Genomic DNA, 17680 nt, shown 5'->3' on the forward strand with positions numbered 1-17680 from the left:
GAGCTGCAAGATAGGCCTTGCATCTTAAAACTTGGTGGAAGGTGAAGAGATGTGAAAGAGCCAAGATTATGGCCAAGGAATCTTTCATATCCTCAAATCTACAGAAGGAAAACTCCATTTGAGACTTGCCACCTTAGAAAATGGAAGTCTCGGCAGCAAGCAATCCCATCCCTCCTCCCATCCAAATCAAAGAAAAAGCAAGTGGTTTCTGAAGCTCTTTGAAGCCCTCTGTGCAGGGAGAGGGCTGGTTACTGATGATCAGGGAAACAACAGGCAGAACTGAAAACAATAGGACCAGCTCCTGTTTGCAGCTCCAGATATTGTTCCAGGATCTTGAAGGAATTTTAAGTCCCTTTCACCTATATTTCACCTTTTTTTTTTTTTTTTTTTTAAGGCATGCCTATGGGTGCATGAGAGCATCAACCAAGTACTTGTGAGGAAAGCATCTGGCTTGAACAAAGGGATTTCTCCTGGTTTTTAGTTTTTACAGTGTATGCTTTTGAAATTAGAGCTCTAATTGGAGTGCTCTTTCCACATCCATTAAAAGGCAGAAAATACAAATAAAATCCAAACCTGAGACTACAAACTTCTATTACATCCGGCAATCTTGATTAATTCAAGGCTTGAATACTCTCAGTAGAGTAAGGAAGCGCCACTGTAATGCCCTACGCTGATGTGGAAGTGACTTGCTCCGATGCATTTTACTCTCATTTGAAGGTTTCATTAGCAACAACTACTTTTTCTTTTTTTTTTTTTTTTTTTTTTAAACTACAAAAGCTTGTTTTTCTTAAGCTTTGAAGTACCTGTCAGTAGTTTTTTTTTCTTGGAAAATTTATTACCTGCGCATCTTGGAAGATCTAATGGGTTAAAGACTGACAAAGCAAGGCACTCAATATCCTAACCAATATCGCATTTGATGTGTTAACTTTCAAGAAATTAGTAGTAAACTCACCCATGAAATACTATCTGGGAATCTCAGTCTATAGCTTAAGCAGTGCACGCCGAGAGAGAAGAGAAACCCCTGGTTTCATTTGATAAGATCACTTGGGCTGCAACACACTGGCTTGGGCCCTTCCTGATCCTGGCCAAGAAGTTCATCCTTCTGTACACAAGAAATTAGCTTAGCATCACCAGACAGCTTCAGCATTTATTTTTTATAACTCTGTTTATTGATGCGTGTCAAGATGTTTGTTCTAAAAAATTTAGGAAATGGAGATCTGTGGAATCTGCTAATGAAGGCTTTATTACGTTTAATTGAGGCTGATGTTGCAATTTGGGTTGGGTTTATTCATTCCTGCTATCAAACACAGATGAGCTATTTTATGATTAGCAAATTATGTAAGACAATAAATATTCTCTAACATGAAAAGCAAAGTTATTTTGGGCAATCAATGTGAAAAAAGGCACAATACATCTCCATAACCCTTTCAATTTTGCTCCCTGCGTGCATTTGTTTTAGCAGCTTCCCTTGCTATCTACATCCTGAATCTTCTCACAACTGTGATCCACAAAAACACTGACAGAGTAACTAAACACAGATTTCAAGTTACAAAACAAAGTTGTTCACATTTGCTGGTAAAACAATCCCCGTTCCTGTTGGAGTGAGCTTAAAAACACCTTAGTTAACTCATGCTGCAGATAAAGCTCTAAGAATAGCTTGCCCTTAAGAGAGTTTTGACCAAAACAAATTATTCAGTTTAATAAGCATCGTTCCCTCCTTATCCTCTGAATGTTATGCCTGTCAAAGGAATTAGAAATAAAAATAGCAGTTTTATCTTCCTCAAAACTACCAAACCTACAGGCTCCTAACAGAGTTTCAGCTCAGAAGTACAGCTGCCTAAGCTATATGGTGTCAAAACTTAAAGCCAGAAAATGGTTAATTAGCTCTTCAAGTGGGATATATTACAGTCAATAATTCCACAAGTTCAACCTGGTCATGGATCATTGGTTGTTGACACTCTCCTCAAAGCAAAGAATTACAAATATTCCCCCCCCGGAGCTTGTCACTGAGCATTCTGATTAAGCTCCAGAACAGACCCAAACCTGAAAATATTTTAAGTAACAGGTGACTGTGAAAAATACAGAATTAACGCAGGAAAAGACCGTGACTTTCAGTGAGGCTTTTCATTAAAACATCCATGCCTGAACAATCCGCTTTTCTCCAAAGTGTTATCTATATGGTTAGACTGCATTAGCAGTTTGTGTTACATTCTCTTGAGCTCACAAGGAGCCAAGCTCCAACAGTTAAAAGGTTTCAGCAGCAAAATGTGTATGTTCAACATGTATAAATTGCTGGAGTATGCAATGAAGTCAGCAAGTCCACAGCCAGCACTTCCACATAATTTAGCACCTTGACTTCGATCCTGAACATATTTGAGTTCTTCAAGAAGAGACAAGCTTAATTCTCAAAGCGTTCACTAAGAGTAAAGAAAAATGAAGCCCATTTTACAGATAGCATATTATTAAACAGAATAACACAAGCGGGAAAGAAGATTTGTGAGTGTTTGACTACTGGACATCCAGGAGTGTGGCAAGCAAGCCATAGAAAGCAAAAAACATATTTACCACATGACTGAAGGGTCTCCAACGTATTAAAAACCCCTCCTAGAAAATGAAGCTTATCATCTCAGGGATGGGTGATGGACTTCTCACGTACCTTCTCAAACTGGGCACAAACCGATGGTGAGCGACAGTGCTGTGCTGACTGCTCAAAACCACTGGTCTGAAGTGGAGCAGTCCCTGTGCAATACAGACAGTGTTTGAGAAAAACATATCATGAGCTAAAAATAATTTGTAATATTTAACACTCACCACTAATTTTATATCAGGTCTGTGATGGAAACCTTCCAAAACTGTTATTGGATTAATTTCTGAAGTAGCCAGATAATGACATTTCAGATATTTTGATTTTTGTTTCTCAATAGCAGTATGAAAAATTGAACACACGTAAGACACTGGATATGGTATGAGAAAGTGAACAGTTTTTCTGTTGTTTGTAAACAACAACAAAACCCCAGGATGCTGATAAAAACAGCTTTAAAACATGCAACCCAAGAGTCTTTGAATGTTGTTAACCATCAGTGCAAGAAAACAAACACGGAAAAATTAAGCCCAGCACAAGAAGAGGAAAAAGCATCGCTGAACAGCACAGGCTGCAATCTTGTCGAAGACATTTTCTAAATAAAGAGACAAGATCTGCTGTCAAGTTGAGTCTGAGGTAACTTCAGAAGATGGCTCTCACCAATAAACTTGTCTCTTAAACCAAAGGACTGTGTCAGTGCATGAGTAATTTTATGAGGGAAAAGCAATCACGGAATCGTCGATAAAAGCCTCACCACACAACTAATGTGTGTTGTCCAGAAAACAAAGTCCAAACTAACAATGTTTATCTGAACAGCAGGAGATGTAAGCCTTCCTCCCTCAGTAGTGGAACCTGGGAACGTGCTTGGGGCCCTGACATGGGGATGAGGGGCTGGGCTGGTTCACACTCTGAGCACAGCTTCAGGTCACAAAATTTCCCTAAAGCTTTCTGGGTGACCTGGATATACCATAGCTGAGGAACCACATGGCATCCTGACTATCATGGGTAGCTACTGTGACACCTGCACAAAGCTCTAGTGCAACAGTATGGTGGACAACACCCTGGAAAAAAACAAGCCTCTCCCTGAGAAAACATACCCTGACCAGAAATCTTTTTCAACAACACATTTGTAAACAGTAACAGACAGCATCTTGATAATTAAGTCTGCAAGAAGGGGCTGAAAACTGCCCATGACAGTCCAGCAGGCAAAGAACTGAAAACCCAAGTGTCTGCAACTGCTTCCCAGCTGGCCAGTATTGCTTGCCTTCTGCACTTTACCAGACAAAAATGTCTTTCTTGGGAGATGTGACTTTATCATCAGGCACTATAACAAGGACTGCAATTCAGTGCCCAGGAAACAATAGAAGACCTGATCCTTCCCACGTGAACAAGCTGAACAGCGATCTGAATAAATAAAGTGTACGGCAAGCTAAGTTTTAGCCATCAGGCCCATGTTTTTCATGTAGCAGAGCCAAAAGGTACTAATTTTAAACACTGAAAATAAAGGAGACGCTGTTCCAATTCTTCTTTGTGAGGTGCTGTCCGCCGCTACTCTTCTTTCACCAGGCTCTAAGTAAGCTAACATGAGAGAAGCTGAATTTTGTAAGAAAAAATCTCCTTCCCTGCTAGGAAAGAGGAGAAAGACTCCTCCCGTCCCCAATTGCACAGTCACCATGACACCAGGGAAAAGGGCTTCATCTCCCTCTCAGACTTTGTGCATGTGGACACCATTATACACCTCTGCAAAAAATCACTTTGCAGAGTTAATTTATAAATGCTTTATGTCTGGCCTTGAAGTAACCTTATGTGAGTGCAAACACTATGACAAATTACAGCATGTGCGCATGGGACAGAAAGCAGAATATCAAATGACAGAAATAGCCCTGTCTCTTTCATTGTTTATTGTTTTTCTTTAATTTTCATTTAAGATATTCTTTAGAGATAAGCACAAAAGACTTAATTTTTTTCTCCAGGTCAGATACAAAGAACTTGTCCTGAAAGAATTTAACCTTACTTTTTAGTTGTTCTCCAGAAACAGTACAAAAACAAAGCTTTCCTCATGCTGGGAAGAACAGAAACAAAGCCAAAGCTTAAAAACCCAGCCATCGTGAACTGCAGCTCTCCCTGCCCCAAGCCAAACACTTTGCTCATCCTTGCCGGGCTGCACCATTCAGCTACTGGCCATCACCTCTTCTGTTTTGCGGTTTTTGGTTTGTTTGGGGTTTTTTGTTGGTTTTGGTTTTTTTTTTTTTCTTTTCCCCATGTAAATACACACAACAAAACAGATGCATGGATTTTTGAACAGTAACATTAGAGTCCACATTATATAGAAGCCAGCCCTATTCATTAAGTCCTTTCTGAAGAGGCCCCTGGTTGCTGTAGCTCCTAAACCTCAAAGAGAGAGAAACTCAGAGCTCAGTGGTCAGAAACTCCTCAGCCTGACCTGCAGCTGCTGATACACTGTAGATCATGTGCCAGCAATCCTTCCACCATAGTTGATAACACCAAAGTGTGAGAATTTTTATGTTGGTATCATTTGCAGTACAGGATTTTACTACCAGCTCCTTCCACAGAAAGCCCCACCATGAAATCCAGCAAGAGTTTTTCCCTTAGCAATGAATTAGCTGATATGTAATTTCAGAGATACATATTTTGTATGTATATATCTCCTAAGAAGCAAAAGTACATAACACTTTTTGTCTGGTTTACTATTAATACACAATATATCTCCATAAAGTCATAATATTTTTTTAAAATCAATAAAACCTCAACTAAAATTTCCCTCTCTTTGACCTACGCATTTACTTTGTATATTTTTTATGGAGGTTTCTGAATCCTGAGTATCAACAGGGCTGCTCTCTGTCATGAAATTCCCTTACCCAGGGAGTGCACAGGATAAACAGGCAAACCAAACTAAGTCAAGCTGGAAGTTCAAGACACAGAGAGGTCAGCAGGCGTTCCTACAGATTCATCCCTAATTGGAAAATTCCACAGATAGCCCTGGCTACTTCCTGCTCAGACAGAAAGGTATTAATTTTACCACTGTAGATCATGTTTGAAAGCTGAATAAATGGTTGTTTTTTAGAATACATTGACATTTTTCAATGAAAAGATAAAAGAAATAGGGTTTAATTCTGTCTGTCTTCACAGACATGCTGTCAAATCAAGTCCCTCCTGTTCTAAAGACCATGCAGTGGAGCAATGTGATAGACCACAGTTCCCTACAGTTTTACAGCATAGAATGGTTAAGAGATTTTATTACCCCTACAATAAATCTCTTACTATAACTGGTATTCACTGTGAAAATATTGATATGATATTAAGTTTAAATTATTCCCTATTTTTAGGATGGAAGGATATACTATACTTGCTAAAGGTTAGAGGCAGAACAGTCTCAGGCAAAAGAAAGAGAAAGGAAAACAGAATTAAAGACATTTAATTGTTTTGTGGAAGCATTCACATCTTTGGTTGCAAGTTTAGAAAACTACTCAGAGCCACACAGAAATATTTCTGTTGGCGACAGATGACCAATTTGTGGATGAAGATTTTGTTTCATTTAGAGCATTAGAGACACAAATTTCCTCTTTTTTTTTTAATAAACGGAAAAGTATTTTTCCAGTATTTTTATTACAACTTATATAAATGCATAACTTTTATCACAAAATTGCACTCATCTTGAATTTCCATCTTGTTTTAAAAACTGCCTGAGAAGTCAGAGTGTAAAAGACAAAGTAATACCACTTTGCACAGAATGGAACAGGACACCCCTCCAACACTGGAGGGTAACAATCAGCAAACTCAGCTTTTATTTAAGGATGATGTTACAGATACAGCTATTACAATGTCACTGAGATAACATGAGACAAAGAAATGCCTCACTAAAAATTCCTTTTGCAGCACACCCTTCCTTTGGACCCCATTCTTATCACCAGCAACAAAAAGATTAATCTACCAAAAAGATGCAGGAAAACGCTGCCACTCAAAGCATGAGTGTGTGTGATTTTGGACGGAGACAAGATCAAGAAGGAGCAGGATAGGAAAAGCTGACAAATAGTTGTCTTCTCCAAGGACGGACAGTAAACATCTGTATTAGTATCACAAAGAAACTTCTCTTTACTGCATCAATTGAACTTGGAATGTGGCTTTTTGAAATGCTAGACCAACAGTATTTTACAAATATTTGCACAAATAAACCACACTGAGGAGTATTCACATCAGGTCCAGGTAGCTACAGTGCTTAAGGTAGTCTTCATCAGGCTAAATTTGCCCTCTGAATCAACCCCGAGTCACTCCCTGGAGAAGCCTGTCCCTCCACTGACTACAGAAGACCTACAGAGACAAGACTCAACACACACAGTTCAGAAGCAATTTTGGTCACCAAAGATTAGGTAGGGAATTAATCTTCCCAGCTGTCATCTTGTACTTCTTGGAGACAGTTGCCTGAATTTTTTGTTTAGTTGTTGGTTTCTTCACTGTTTTTATACAGATGGCCCACAACATCATGTTAATTTTGTATCCCCCTAAAAAAAAGATATTTTCCAAGGTTATCTCTGGCACCCTGGATAGGAGCTCCATGAACCTGCTCCCACTATCAATAAACTTTAAGGAATAGCCAAAAAGTCTGTAAGTGTATCAGGATCCATAATACAGAGAAAAAACCATGACATTACTTGCAGATGAAGACTGCTGCAGGTCCTGCTAAGATGAAGAACAACAAAGTGCTGCCATGTCTCAAGGCAACAGCGTCCATCAGAAATTTCACTAATGTTCTGGCACTGTACTTTGAAAATAAATCATCTCCTTTAGCTGCTGGCAGGAGGGGGAACAAACTAAACTCCAAGTAATTCCATTCATTTTACTTTAATTCACATTTTCAGACACTATCCCAAGCTCCTGGGTAGCAGGAAAACAGGCAGCCAGTGTAATGAGGCTATGCTAGAGAAGATGAGCTGGAATTGAAGTCCTCACAAAAGTAAATAAACCCCTGCAATATTTTCTTCTTGCTGTAACAACATCTCTCTGAGCAAGTGATATTGCCAGATTTCAGCTATGTCCTCAGTGAAATACAAGCCATTAGTAACACAGACCTGTAATTAATCACCGAGAGCCTCTTCTCTAAAACCCAAGGATAGCCTTAGAGACAGTGCTTTAGGTCAACGAGCAAAAGTCCTCAGGGCTTTGCCCGGGGAAGCCTGACCCTGGGTAGGTGTTGCATGCTCTGGCAGAGCTCTGCAGGAGGAATGACTCAGCAGGGCTGCCAGCATCTAAATCCTCCTTTACAGGAGGCTATTTTGCTATGAACTCAACATCTATCTCATAATTTTGAATTTTAAATGCTTTGTTCTTCATGTTGTATTCAGCGCCTTGTATCTTCACCCAACCCAACAGAACAGGGGGTCAAACTCTATGTGTCTTTCTCCACAGGAGTTGTCTAACGCATGGCATCAGCCCTGGGAAAAGCCTGAGAACCCATGACTCTGGCACGCGCAAGGGACAGAGAAACAGCAGGATCAAACATCTACTTTCACTAATTCTTAGTAGATTTTTCTCTGCTGGAAAAGTGTTTTATCTGATGGTCCACTGTTTCTTTCAGATGTTTCTATATTCAGCTCCATATATTCCTGGCAGCTGATTTTTATATATATATATATATATATATATATATATATATATATCACTGTTAATTTCTAAATCTAATTATTGCTAGTATGACTTTGCTTCACTCTTTGAGGCTCCTCATAAATCCACAGCAAAATAGGGTCCTTAATGTGAAATTCAATAGAATTATCTTCCTCAAGCCCATGGCAACAAGCCCGTGGCTTTCTTTTGAAGAAGAAGAAAAAAATAAACTAATTTGAATTGCAGATCCTGAGTTTAGAAACAAATAACCCTCAAAAAAAAAATCAGTAAAAGGCCCCTTTTACTTTAGATACTGAAAATTAGCCTTTGTCAAGCCAACATGACAAGTTATTTAGATATTAGAGAACTGGATTTTTTTGTGTTTCAATGTTTATGTTCTTAAAAGTTCTCCCAGGAAAAAGCTATACCACACAACAGATTTTATTTCTCCCACCGTCCCAGCTTCCTGGTTTACAGTTAGTTTGTAGTGCTTGTAGCCACAAGGGAAGGGGAAGGGGAGGCTTATAGTTTAAATTCTCATTAACTTGTTTCTTGACTTTACCAAACTTAGCAGCCCCTCAAAATAAATCTTTAGCGTATTTTGACCGTTGATAACAAAGTATGCTTCAGATTAGGAAGAACTAGTAATTATGGCATCTCTGGTTCAGAAACAGGACGAACCCTTCAGAATCATGACCATCACAGCCAGCTTGTGAGCACCATCACTTAGAGAAAGTTTCTAGCAGAGTCTCCTCGAGTTACACAAGGCAGCCAAACAGAGGTCTTCTCCCTCTTTCCAGAAAATCTCCCTATGCCAGTGCTGGCAATCACTGGAGTCTTCTGTGAGCTGATTCTGTCCGCTAACCTGGCCAAAAATCAACCCAGTAAAGCAGGCAAACAGCTTTCTAGGAGAGGAAAGACTAGCAGAGAAGGGCAGAGGGGACTAAAACGTCTCTTTCAGCTGTGGCAGTTTGTTAGACATGCATGATGCATAACTTCAATCTTAATCCATGTGGCAAATTTTTCCAGGATAATATTAGCTAAATCATGGTATGAACCCTCCTACCCCAAAGAAGTAGAACACTGTTGTACCTGTAACTCCAACATGATGCTGGAATCACAGGATGCTTTGCACACAGGGAAGGAAAATTATACACCTCCTGATGCCACCAGCAATGTCTAAACATAATTCTGACTAAGTTCTGCTTTCACACCTGTGGCCGTGGCCTTGAGGTCTGTATGCATTTTTCCCATGTTTTAGAAAACTGTTTCAGGTTTCAGAGCAAGACCATTAAGAATTGTTTCCTGAATAAATTAAAGGCGGGGGAAGTTAGGACAATATTGTGTTGGCTTGTATTTCTACTTTCAAAGTAGAAGTACAAAAGAGTTCCTTATCGGTGCTCATTTGAAACACACTCCTAGAAGCTGGGATCCTTTTGTATTTCAGGGAGCAGCACTTTTACACAGGCAGATTACCATGTAAGAAGCTATTCTGAAGCTAAAGCAGTGCAAAGGAATAAGTCACTGATAAGCACTAAATAAATCATTAAAAATTCTTTTTTTCTAAGGTAAATAGCATTGACATTGTAGTAGGAATTAGATATGCCTGTTGTTTAATCATCTTAGAATCAAAGCAATAAAAACCTTAAAAAATTATTTGACAAGTATATGCAGGCAGTGCGACAGTGTTTAAGATTACCATGGTACCTGACTGCAATGCTGTCGCAATGACAGTGTCAGCAAGCCAGAAATCTGGAGGTGTTTCAAAGGAGACAAACTCTGAGGCTCCCTTTTAGATTCTGATTTCCTTGAGGAAAAAAATAAAGGGTAGGGAAGTGCACAAAGAAAATATATTCTTGGCATTACTTACTGCAAGAGAAGAGACCTTGCAACTTAAGGGGGGATGATGATAGTGTTCAGAGTCCCTGGGAATGAAACAACTGCAGCATGGTGCAGCTTACACTGATAAGCAATTTGGTACTTTAAAAACAGTATGTACTCACTCCCCTACCCTTAAAACATTCCCTTAATCTAGAAATTATTAGAAATGAAATGCTAGAGAAGTGAAATCTTTGAAGATACACAAATATAGTAACAACAGCATCTTTGTAAGGATAGGATTGGACTCATTGTTCACAAGTATGACATATGGGACTAACCCATCCCTCTTCCACATCCAGAAAGAAGTGAAGAACTTCCTTTTCCTGCACTGCTGTGAGGAGGGAGACAAACAAAAAGAGCTGTGGACAGGGAACAGCCTCTATGGCAAACATTTAATGCAAACAGTGGTTTTGATAGTGAAATAACTAATGATAAGCTCTGCATTCCCCCCATCTCCATCCCTAACATGGAAATAACTGTCTGTATCCCACTCCTGTGCTGGGACACATAAGAATTATTACTCATGTGTGACATTTTTAATATGATAGAAAAAAAAATACAAAGAACATAGATAGCGGTGGTACTAACATGAGTAAAACAGACCTCTGCATTTATTTCTAGTGACTACTGGATTTCCCTTGAAATAAATAGATTTCTAGCCTTGCAGGAACCTCAGAATAAATGTTCCCTGGGTATCTCCAGGGCCTACTCCACCCTGGAAATTTCCCTCAGTGTCAGCAATTGATACCTTGCCCCTGGCACAGCTACACACAGCAAGGTGGCAGGGGTACAGCCTTGCAAGTTTGAACACAAGTTTCCAAAAAAGATAAAAGTCTATTGGCATGTATGTTTGTGAGGGGGTGAGTTACAACAGTATCTGACACATTGCAATGACTCAAATCTGAGTGAAAATTTCAGAGGTAAGAAGAAAGAGGAGACAAAGTGAAGAGCAGGAAAAGCCAGAATAGCTTGCTATACCCAGATGTTTACGCAAATGAAAGTCTGCATATGAAACCAAATATATTCAGAATTTTTCAGGGGCATGGACATATGCCATTAGCTTTGTAAAGCCTGACCTTTTCCACCCATGAGCACAGCATGGCTCTTAGTGTGTGTGAAGGCTACTTCTTTGGTGATGCAACACACCATAATTGTGGGACACATTTTTTCTGTTTAGGTTCTTACACTATCACTCAAAAATACCCTGGAAGGACATGAAAAAGTCCTCCTGCTTATCCAGAAATATAGGTTGTATATGTAAAGCACTTTGCTTTGATCCAAAAAAGCCACATCTTTTCCTCAACCACTGACTCATTGCTTTCTACCTGGTTTGTCTCTAATTAGTACCATCCAAGTCTGAAGTCTGAGCACAAGCCTGAGAGATAAAGATGTGTTTGTACAGAGGAGAGAGAATCTATGGACAAAACACATCTTCGTAATTTCAAGTGTAAGAGATTTGAATGTTTTTGTTTTCAGCACAAAAATTCATGTGCCATCCACTTTGGTGACCCAACCCTTGCCTCCGTCAAAAATATCGAGTGTCAACAGGATGCTGGGCTTTGCATTAACAATGCTTGTAGTGTGAAATATGTTTACCACTGGGGAAAGGAAAAGAAAAGGAATAAATATCTATTTCTGTACGCAACATACAGAGCTAGTCTTCTCTAAATAAATGGACCCATTTGTTCATATATGTCCATCTTCGGTTCTCAGAATTTATTTTCAACTAAGTCCAACTCAAAAGTAAAGGTTTAAAGAGGAAGATTTTTGTGCAGGTTACAAACCAATGACAGATGAAGTAAGGTGGGGAGGGGGGGAAGAGATGATGGCCTTCTGTTTTGCTGATATTTAATGAGACATCTGAAGACTTCATCTGACACATGCACAATCGATTCTCTCAGTAAATCTATTAAACCCCTTGATGACACTCTGTTTGAAGCTGAGATTGCCACATGATCCACTATACCAAGGGGAAGAATCATCAGAAAGAAGAACCGGTGTCTTCATGCACCCTAGAGCCACGTGTCAGAGCATGAGTGTGCAGTATCATTTGTACAGGCTGACGTACAATTTTAATTGAGAGAGGTCTGCATACCTTCACAGATCTGCTGCTCACTTAAAATGCAAATATGCTTACTTTTAAGCTGCCCTCTGCCCAATTACAGCACTATTGCTAAATAGGTCTTCAGGGTAATACACCTAGGTTGTATTCACATGTACAACTAGCAAAGCTGATTCTCATCATCATGAACAGAATTATACAGCTCAGCTACATAAATTTACTACACAAAGCTCATTATTTAGAACACATTAGAACATGCAGGTACCAAGTAATTCCTCTATGTTCCGTCCCTGTTTTTAAAGCTCTGCTTTGATATTGCAGTTCCGTAAATCCACAGAAGAACTACAGACAAGGAGTATCACGCATAGTTTCAAGTGAAGATTTCATACCCTGCTTTAAAAAAAAAAAAACCAAACCACACACAACCCCAAAAACACAAGTCAATCTTTTCACAGCTTCCTAGTAAAATAAACTTTGCCACAGAGCAAGAAGAATATCCTGTTTCCCTAACACAGCACTGGTCTCAGTACAATAATGTAGAGAGACAGCACGTGGAGATACATTTCAAACCTGGACCTGCCGCAGGAGAGCCTCCATACTTTTATGTGGTCACAGGCAGCTATGATCTGGGACAGTTCACAGCCGTCTGCTGCGCTGCACAACTCTGATAAAGAAAAAATCCCCATGTAGCTCGGCTGAAACAAAACATAGAACCAAGTTTGAGAGCGAGGAGGAAGTCAAGGGGATGAAAAAAGTGAGGAAAGAGGCAGAGCAGCACCCTGAGGGTGCAGGGGCAGAATGTAAAAGAGGAGAACAGAAGAAATGAAAGCAGAACCAGCAGAGAAAGGCAAGGGAGAAACAGGAAGACACACACAGCGAGTACACTGCCACTGCTGAGAAATGACCTGCTCTCAGGACCTGCTGGAGTCTGGGCCCTCTCTGGGATTCTGGCTTGGACATCTCTGCTAGAGCCTCCTCCTCCCAACGGACCCTTTCTCAAGCAGTCCCCCGTTTAGCAGCTAACTCTGGAGATAGTCCCCCGTTTACCAGCAAACCCATCATAACTGATGCCCAGGCAATCTTCAAGCATTTAGAAAAGCAGCAGATTATCTCAAAAGCAAATCCTGCATGTCAGCTTGCCACACACTGAATGACCTTCTACAGATGTTCCAAAGAAAACAACCTTTCTCCCCTGTCAAAGATGACAGACACTTCCTTGGACAAACACAGCCCAGAGCTAATTGTTCTATATTCTGCCCAGCTTTCCAGCCTTGCAACATACTCACTTTCGCCAAGAAAAAAATAGGCAGCACCTGCCCAGGGTGTACTTCAGTCACAGCTGGACAAGCTCTGGTTTCTAAAAAGCACAGCTGCATTATACCTACCCTACTACACCAGTATAAATTAATTTTTCTGCATGATTGCCTACTCCCTTAGTTAAGTCCGAGAGGCACCTTATTGATCAAAGTTCACACAATATAATTGTATCATTATATCTCACTATGTATAAAATGCTATTGCTTCACACTTAAAAATTTGGAAAAGGAAGATGTTAAGAAAAGGATAAGGCTGGATAAATACATACACTCGCAAGGAGCACAAGTCTCTGGTCAAACCACTTCAGATAAAAGAGGCAGCATTTAGGTTCTAACAACAAGGGAAGAAAAGAGAAGCACTAAAAGCCATTTCCCAGATTCTGGATAGGGAGGTATTAATATTCTGCTCCAGTATACCTCCATTTCAGATTTTCTCTGGCTGGAAGAATCCCACTAATATTTCCTCCAGTGGCTTATGAATATCATGAGTGTTCTGCCTTTATTTGCATGCAGCCATTAAGTAAACTTAATTGCCCACAGGTAGATGTTCCATACAGGAGGTCCAAGCCAGGATTTTCTGCATGCATAATCTTAAGAAACTCCAGCCCCATTTTTGAAAACTATATTAAAGAAAACGAGCACTAAAATGCAAAATTATCAAAACGCAGATGTCAGAATAGCAGTTGCCAGGCAACCTTAAATAACCTTCCATCCTTTTGAATATGTGCCATAACAGGGGCTGCCATATCAAGATCCAACAGTATCTATTTTCCAGCCGTACTCTGTGGCAGGCGGTGCCCAGGCAATGAATGGGGGCTGTTGTAGGGAAGCAGGCTGGTCTGTGGACTGCCCACACTCACTCATGTTGCAGAAGCTGGAAGGTGAAGCAGATGGGCAACTGCAGGAAGAGAAAGAAGGATCTTACAGGTACATCAGCTGAACCATAAACTGGAGAACTGGGCTGTGACTTTACAGGAAAGCCTGTGAAATGGCAGGGAGTCACACCAACAACATTTATCCTGGTGGTCACTCACTGTGTGTTCCCTGTTTTCTCTGGGCTCAGTCTGAGGCACCTGGGGTCTGGTTTGCAGAATGACTGATGGCTGTTACAGCCGTTGGTCCTCAATCAGAAATGTACACTGGATGTACCACCAAGGGTCAGCACTCTGGGAACTTGGGTTGAAGGTTTTTCAAACTGGGTGCTGGAATTAGTGGAAATCCTTGCAATTATTTTCTCTGCCCTCAGATTATATCCTTGAAATGGGAATTATAATACCTTCATAACTGATTATAACTATTTATTTATGAGATTTTTATGGCAGTAAGAGGGTTTGCATAGGACCCTCCAAAATAACACTATTAAAATAAACCACAAAGACATTAATAATTTCGTATTCAATGCACACTGAAAACAAATGTTAAATAAATAAAGAGAGAATGAATGAAGAAGACAAATTACTCAGCAGCACCCTTTCAACAAGCCCCTTATTATTCTGGGCAGTGAATGAAACAGACAGTGTGGGAGAGAAAACAAACACACAGCCAGAGCCAAGCAAAGGGCATAAAAGAAAGGAGGGTGCAGAGGAGCTGCACTCAAGCAGGGAATGGTGCCAAACGGGGAATGTGGTGAGATGACAAAGGGAGAGCCCTGGTGACGACTCCCTGCCCAAAGGAGAAAGCCTTGTCCTCCAAGCAGAGAGAGGGCTGTTGGGACACTGCTGTCACTTCTTAGGATGGGAGATCACAAGCCAGGCTGATCCAGAGCACAGCAAGCATTTTAAGTCATGTGCAAGGTCCTGGCCTACAGCAAATTTCTCGCACCGCATTTGCACATAGAAGTGTTTGCAATACTCAGCCCTCTGGCCCAGCGCTCTGCTTGCTGCTGCAAGAGAAAGGTATGAGCTGAAATCTCTCCTGGGAGCCAGAAGTTTGTGGAGAGTTCTACATGTTGTCATGTAAACAGGAGGTGCAAGAAATGCACAAGAAGGGGCAGAGGAATGAGGCTGGGTCACAGGCTTGGAGCACAGCATCACACCTCTGACAATGCCTTCCATAAACTATCTTCCAAAAGCAATGACTGAGAAAAACAATGTACAGAGCTCTTTGAAATAAAGTACTGCCTGTGCAGAGCAAAAGTCAGTGGTTTAGAATAAAATACAAATATTTGCTAAATGCAGTTTTCTCATCAGGTAGCTTCCGCGGGAGAATCATGGCAAGATAACCCCCAGAAAACACCAAGGCCACCAGGATGCAGCAGCACCATCCAACCCCACAAGTCTCTCAAGCTAAGCTCTCCTCCAGCAGCTCTGGGAAACAGCCTCCTTCAGAGTCTGAAGTCTTTTTGATTCCAGCTCTGTGACTGGAAAAACAAGCCTCTCTCTTTTTTTCTTTCCCCCCGCGCCAAGAACGAAGCTTCAAGCCCTTGAAACTTACCCATTTGTACACCGTCTTTCAAATCCTTGCTCTCAGCTGGGTGTATTGTTTTTCTTCTGTTTGTTCTGTCCTAGCATCCACTAAGCTTGACACTGTGTTTGCAGAGGAAGTGTTATGACCCGAAGTGGCTCAGTCACACACCATATCCAGATCGTGGTATTTCAGTGCTCCTGGATCACGGCTTATCAGCGTCGTTAACACTCATGCATAGCATTTGGCACGTTTAAACCTGTAATACTTCTGCTCTGCAAACTTAATGCTTGTTTAATATGGCTTTTTTAACAGAAACACACATTTAGAGAGAGTTTATTTATCCTTTTGTTTATATCATGCATTACTTTTATCCCAAGACTCTTAATTTAATGCAAATGCAGGTCTCCATCACCCAGCAGCCTGCACTTCTTTGGCTGGCAGAGTTTAATGACATTCACTTAATGATTCTTCCCCAAGCTGCCTTTCTCTTCTGCTTCCTAGAAGATGAAGGCTGAGACGGTTTGCCATATCTGCCCTGAGCTGAACTAATCGCCAAAGTTTTTTCCATACCGTTCATCTAAAAAGAGCAGTTGTTAAGTCATTAACCAGTATGCAGTTCAGACAAAGGGCAGGATCTACCTCATCAAACTTCAGGCCCCTAGAGTTAAGAAAGCAACACTTGCTTTCCTTCAGAGTCCATGGAAACAGGTTCTTTAAGGGCCCAGTCCAAGGCAGTCACCCAAAGTGAATCAGATTCATCCCTCCCTCAAACAGCCTGGGTTTCTTTCTCCACATGCTCTGTGGTGATCTCCAGGTGACTGGCTAGATGGAAACAGGGCTCACTGCTCAAACTCCAACAGTGGCAATCCGAACACCACAGGACAGCAATGGCAATGAAAAAAAAAAGGCATTTTTTACTATACACAGAAGTTGACTGGCTTCAATCAATATCTTTATCAATATCTTTTCTAGTGGAAAGGGTCAGTAAGAAGAGAAACAATATGGGAAGATGCTGTTGCCAATGCCTGTACCTTCAGCGAGAGCCAGCACGTGAATCAACAGCTAATTTTTACGTTCTCACATCAGCAGGTATCACAAAAGCCAATTCTGTCAAATGTTGAGTTTGTTCTCATCATATAATCAAGATATTTGTAGGCAGGAACAGGTTCCAGTCTAATTAAGTTTGATCAGACTTGAGCTTTTTCCCAGACAGTTGCACTTTTTAGCTATCTCTGAGCATCATGGTGATATTTACTGGGAAACGCAAGCGCTCTATTTCCATAAAAGCAGGCAGTTTAAAATTAGCTGCAGATAACAAAATGACTGCTTAGAGCAGAAATGTAATTTTCTGAAAGGGGTTATTGGTTCTGAACATGATGCACTGCACTCATGATCTGTCATGCCTCATTACTTCAGACCAAATAAGTCAGGCTAGTATAACTGGATACGTTAGTGACTCTCCTCAAAGCCAAGTTCTTTTTAAGATGCTGCCTTCCAGGCTGAAGTCTTTCAAAAAAAAAAAAAAAAAAAAGCCATTAACAAACTCATTTTCTCAAGTCCTGTGGTATATTTACAGGTTAAATGGAATGAAATTTTTTTAATAGTTCTTAAAGCACAGCTCCACTTTTGAAAGTGATTCAACAGACACTGAATCAATTGACTGAAAAGTTTATTGCCTGTAAGAATTTAAATATCACTTCAGAGGTTTAAAGAAATAGGTATTATAGCAGCTTTGCATGTTCAACTAAGGTTCAGAAGCTGTCAGAGAATTTATTCTAATTCCAGTAGTAATTTGTATCTCATTTGGTTAGGCCA

General features: G+C 40.4%; 1 protein-coding gene across 3 annotated transcripts in view; it reads right to left on the bottom strand.

The window, feature by feature from the left end:
- Positions 1-17680, bottom strand: part of COMMD1 (copper metabolism domain containing 1) — an 80015-nt gene that overhangs the window by 28234 nt on the left and 34101 nt on the right. Inside the window, exon 3 of one of the 3 annotated variants that reach the window (XM_074925967.1) lies at positions 2657-2739. The exons of 1 other annotated variant lie outside the window; for it this stretch is intronic. In XM_074925967.1, coding sequence (XP_074782068.1) covers positions 2657-2739 — 83 coding nt within the window. Of the gene's footprint in view, positions 1-2565; positions 2740-17680 lie in introns of all 3 variants that reach the window. One more of the 3 variants, XM_074926137.1, reaches the window with a different exon arrangement.

The sequence above is a fragment of the Athene noctua genome, chromosome 1 (assembly GCF_965140245.1).
Source record: "Athene noctua chromosome 1, bAthNoc1.hap1.1, whole genome shotgun sequence".
In the NCBI taxonomy this organism is placed as follows: Eukaryota; Metazoa; Chordata; class Aves; order Strigiformes; family Strigidae; genus Athene; species Athene noctua.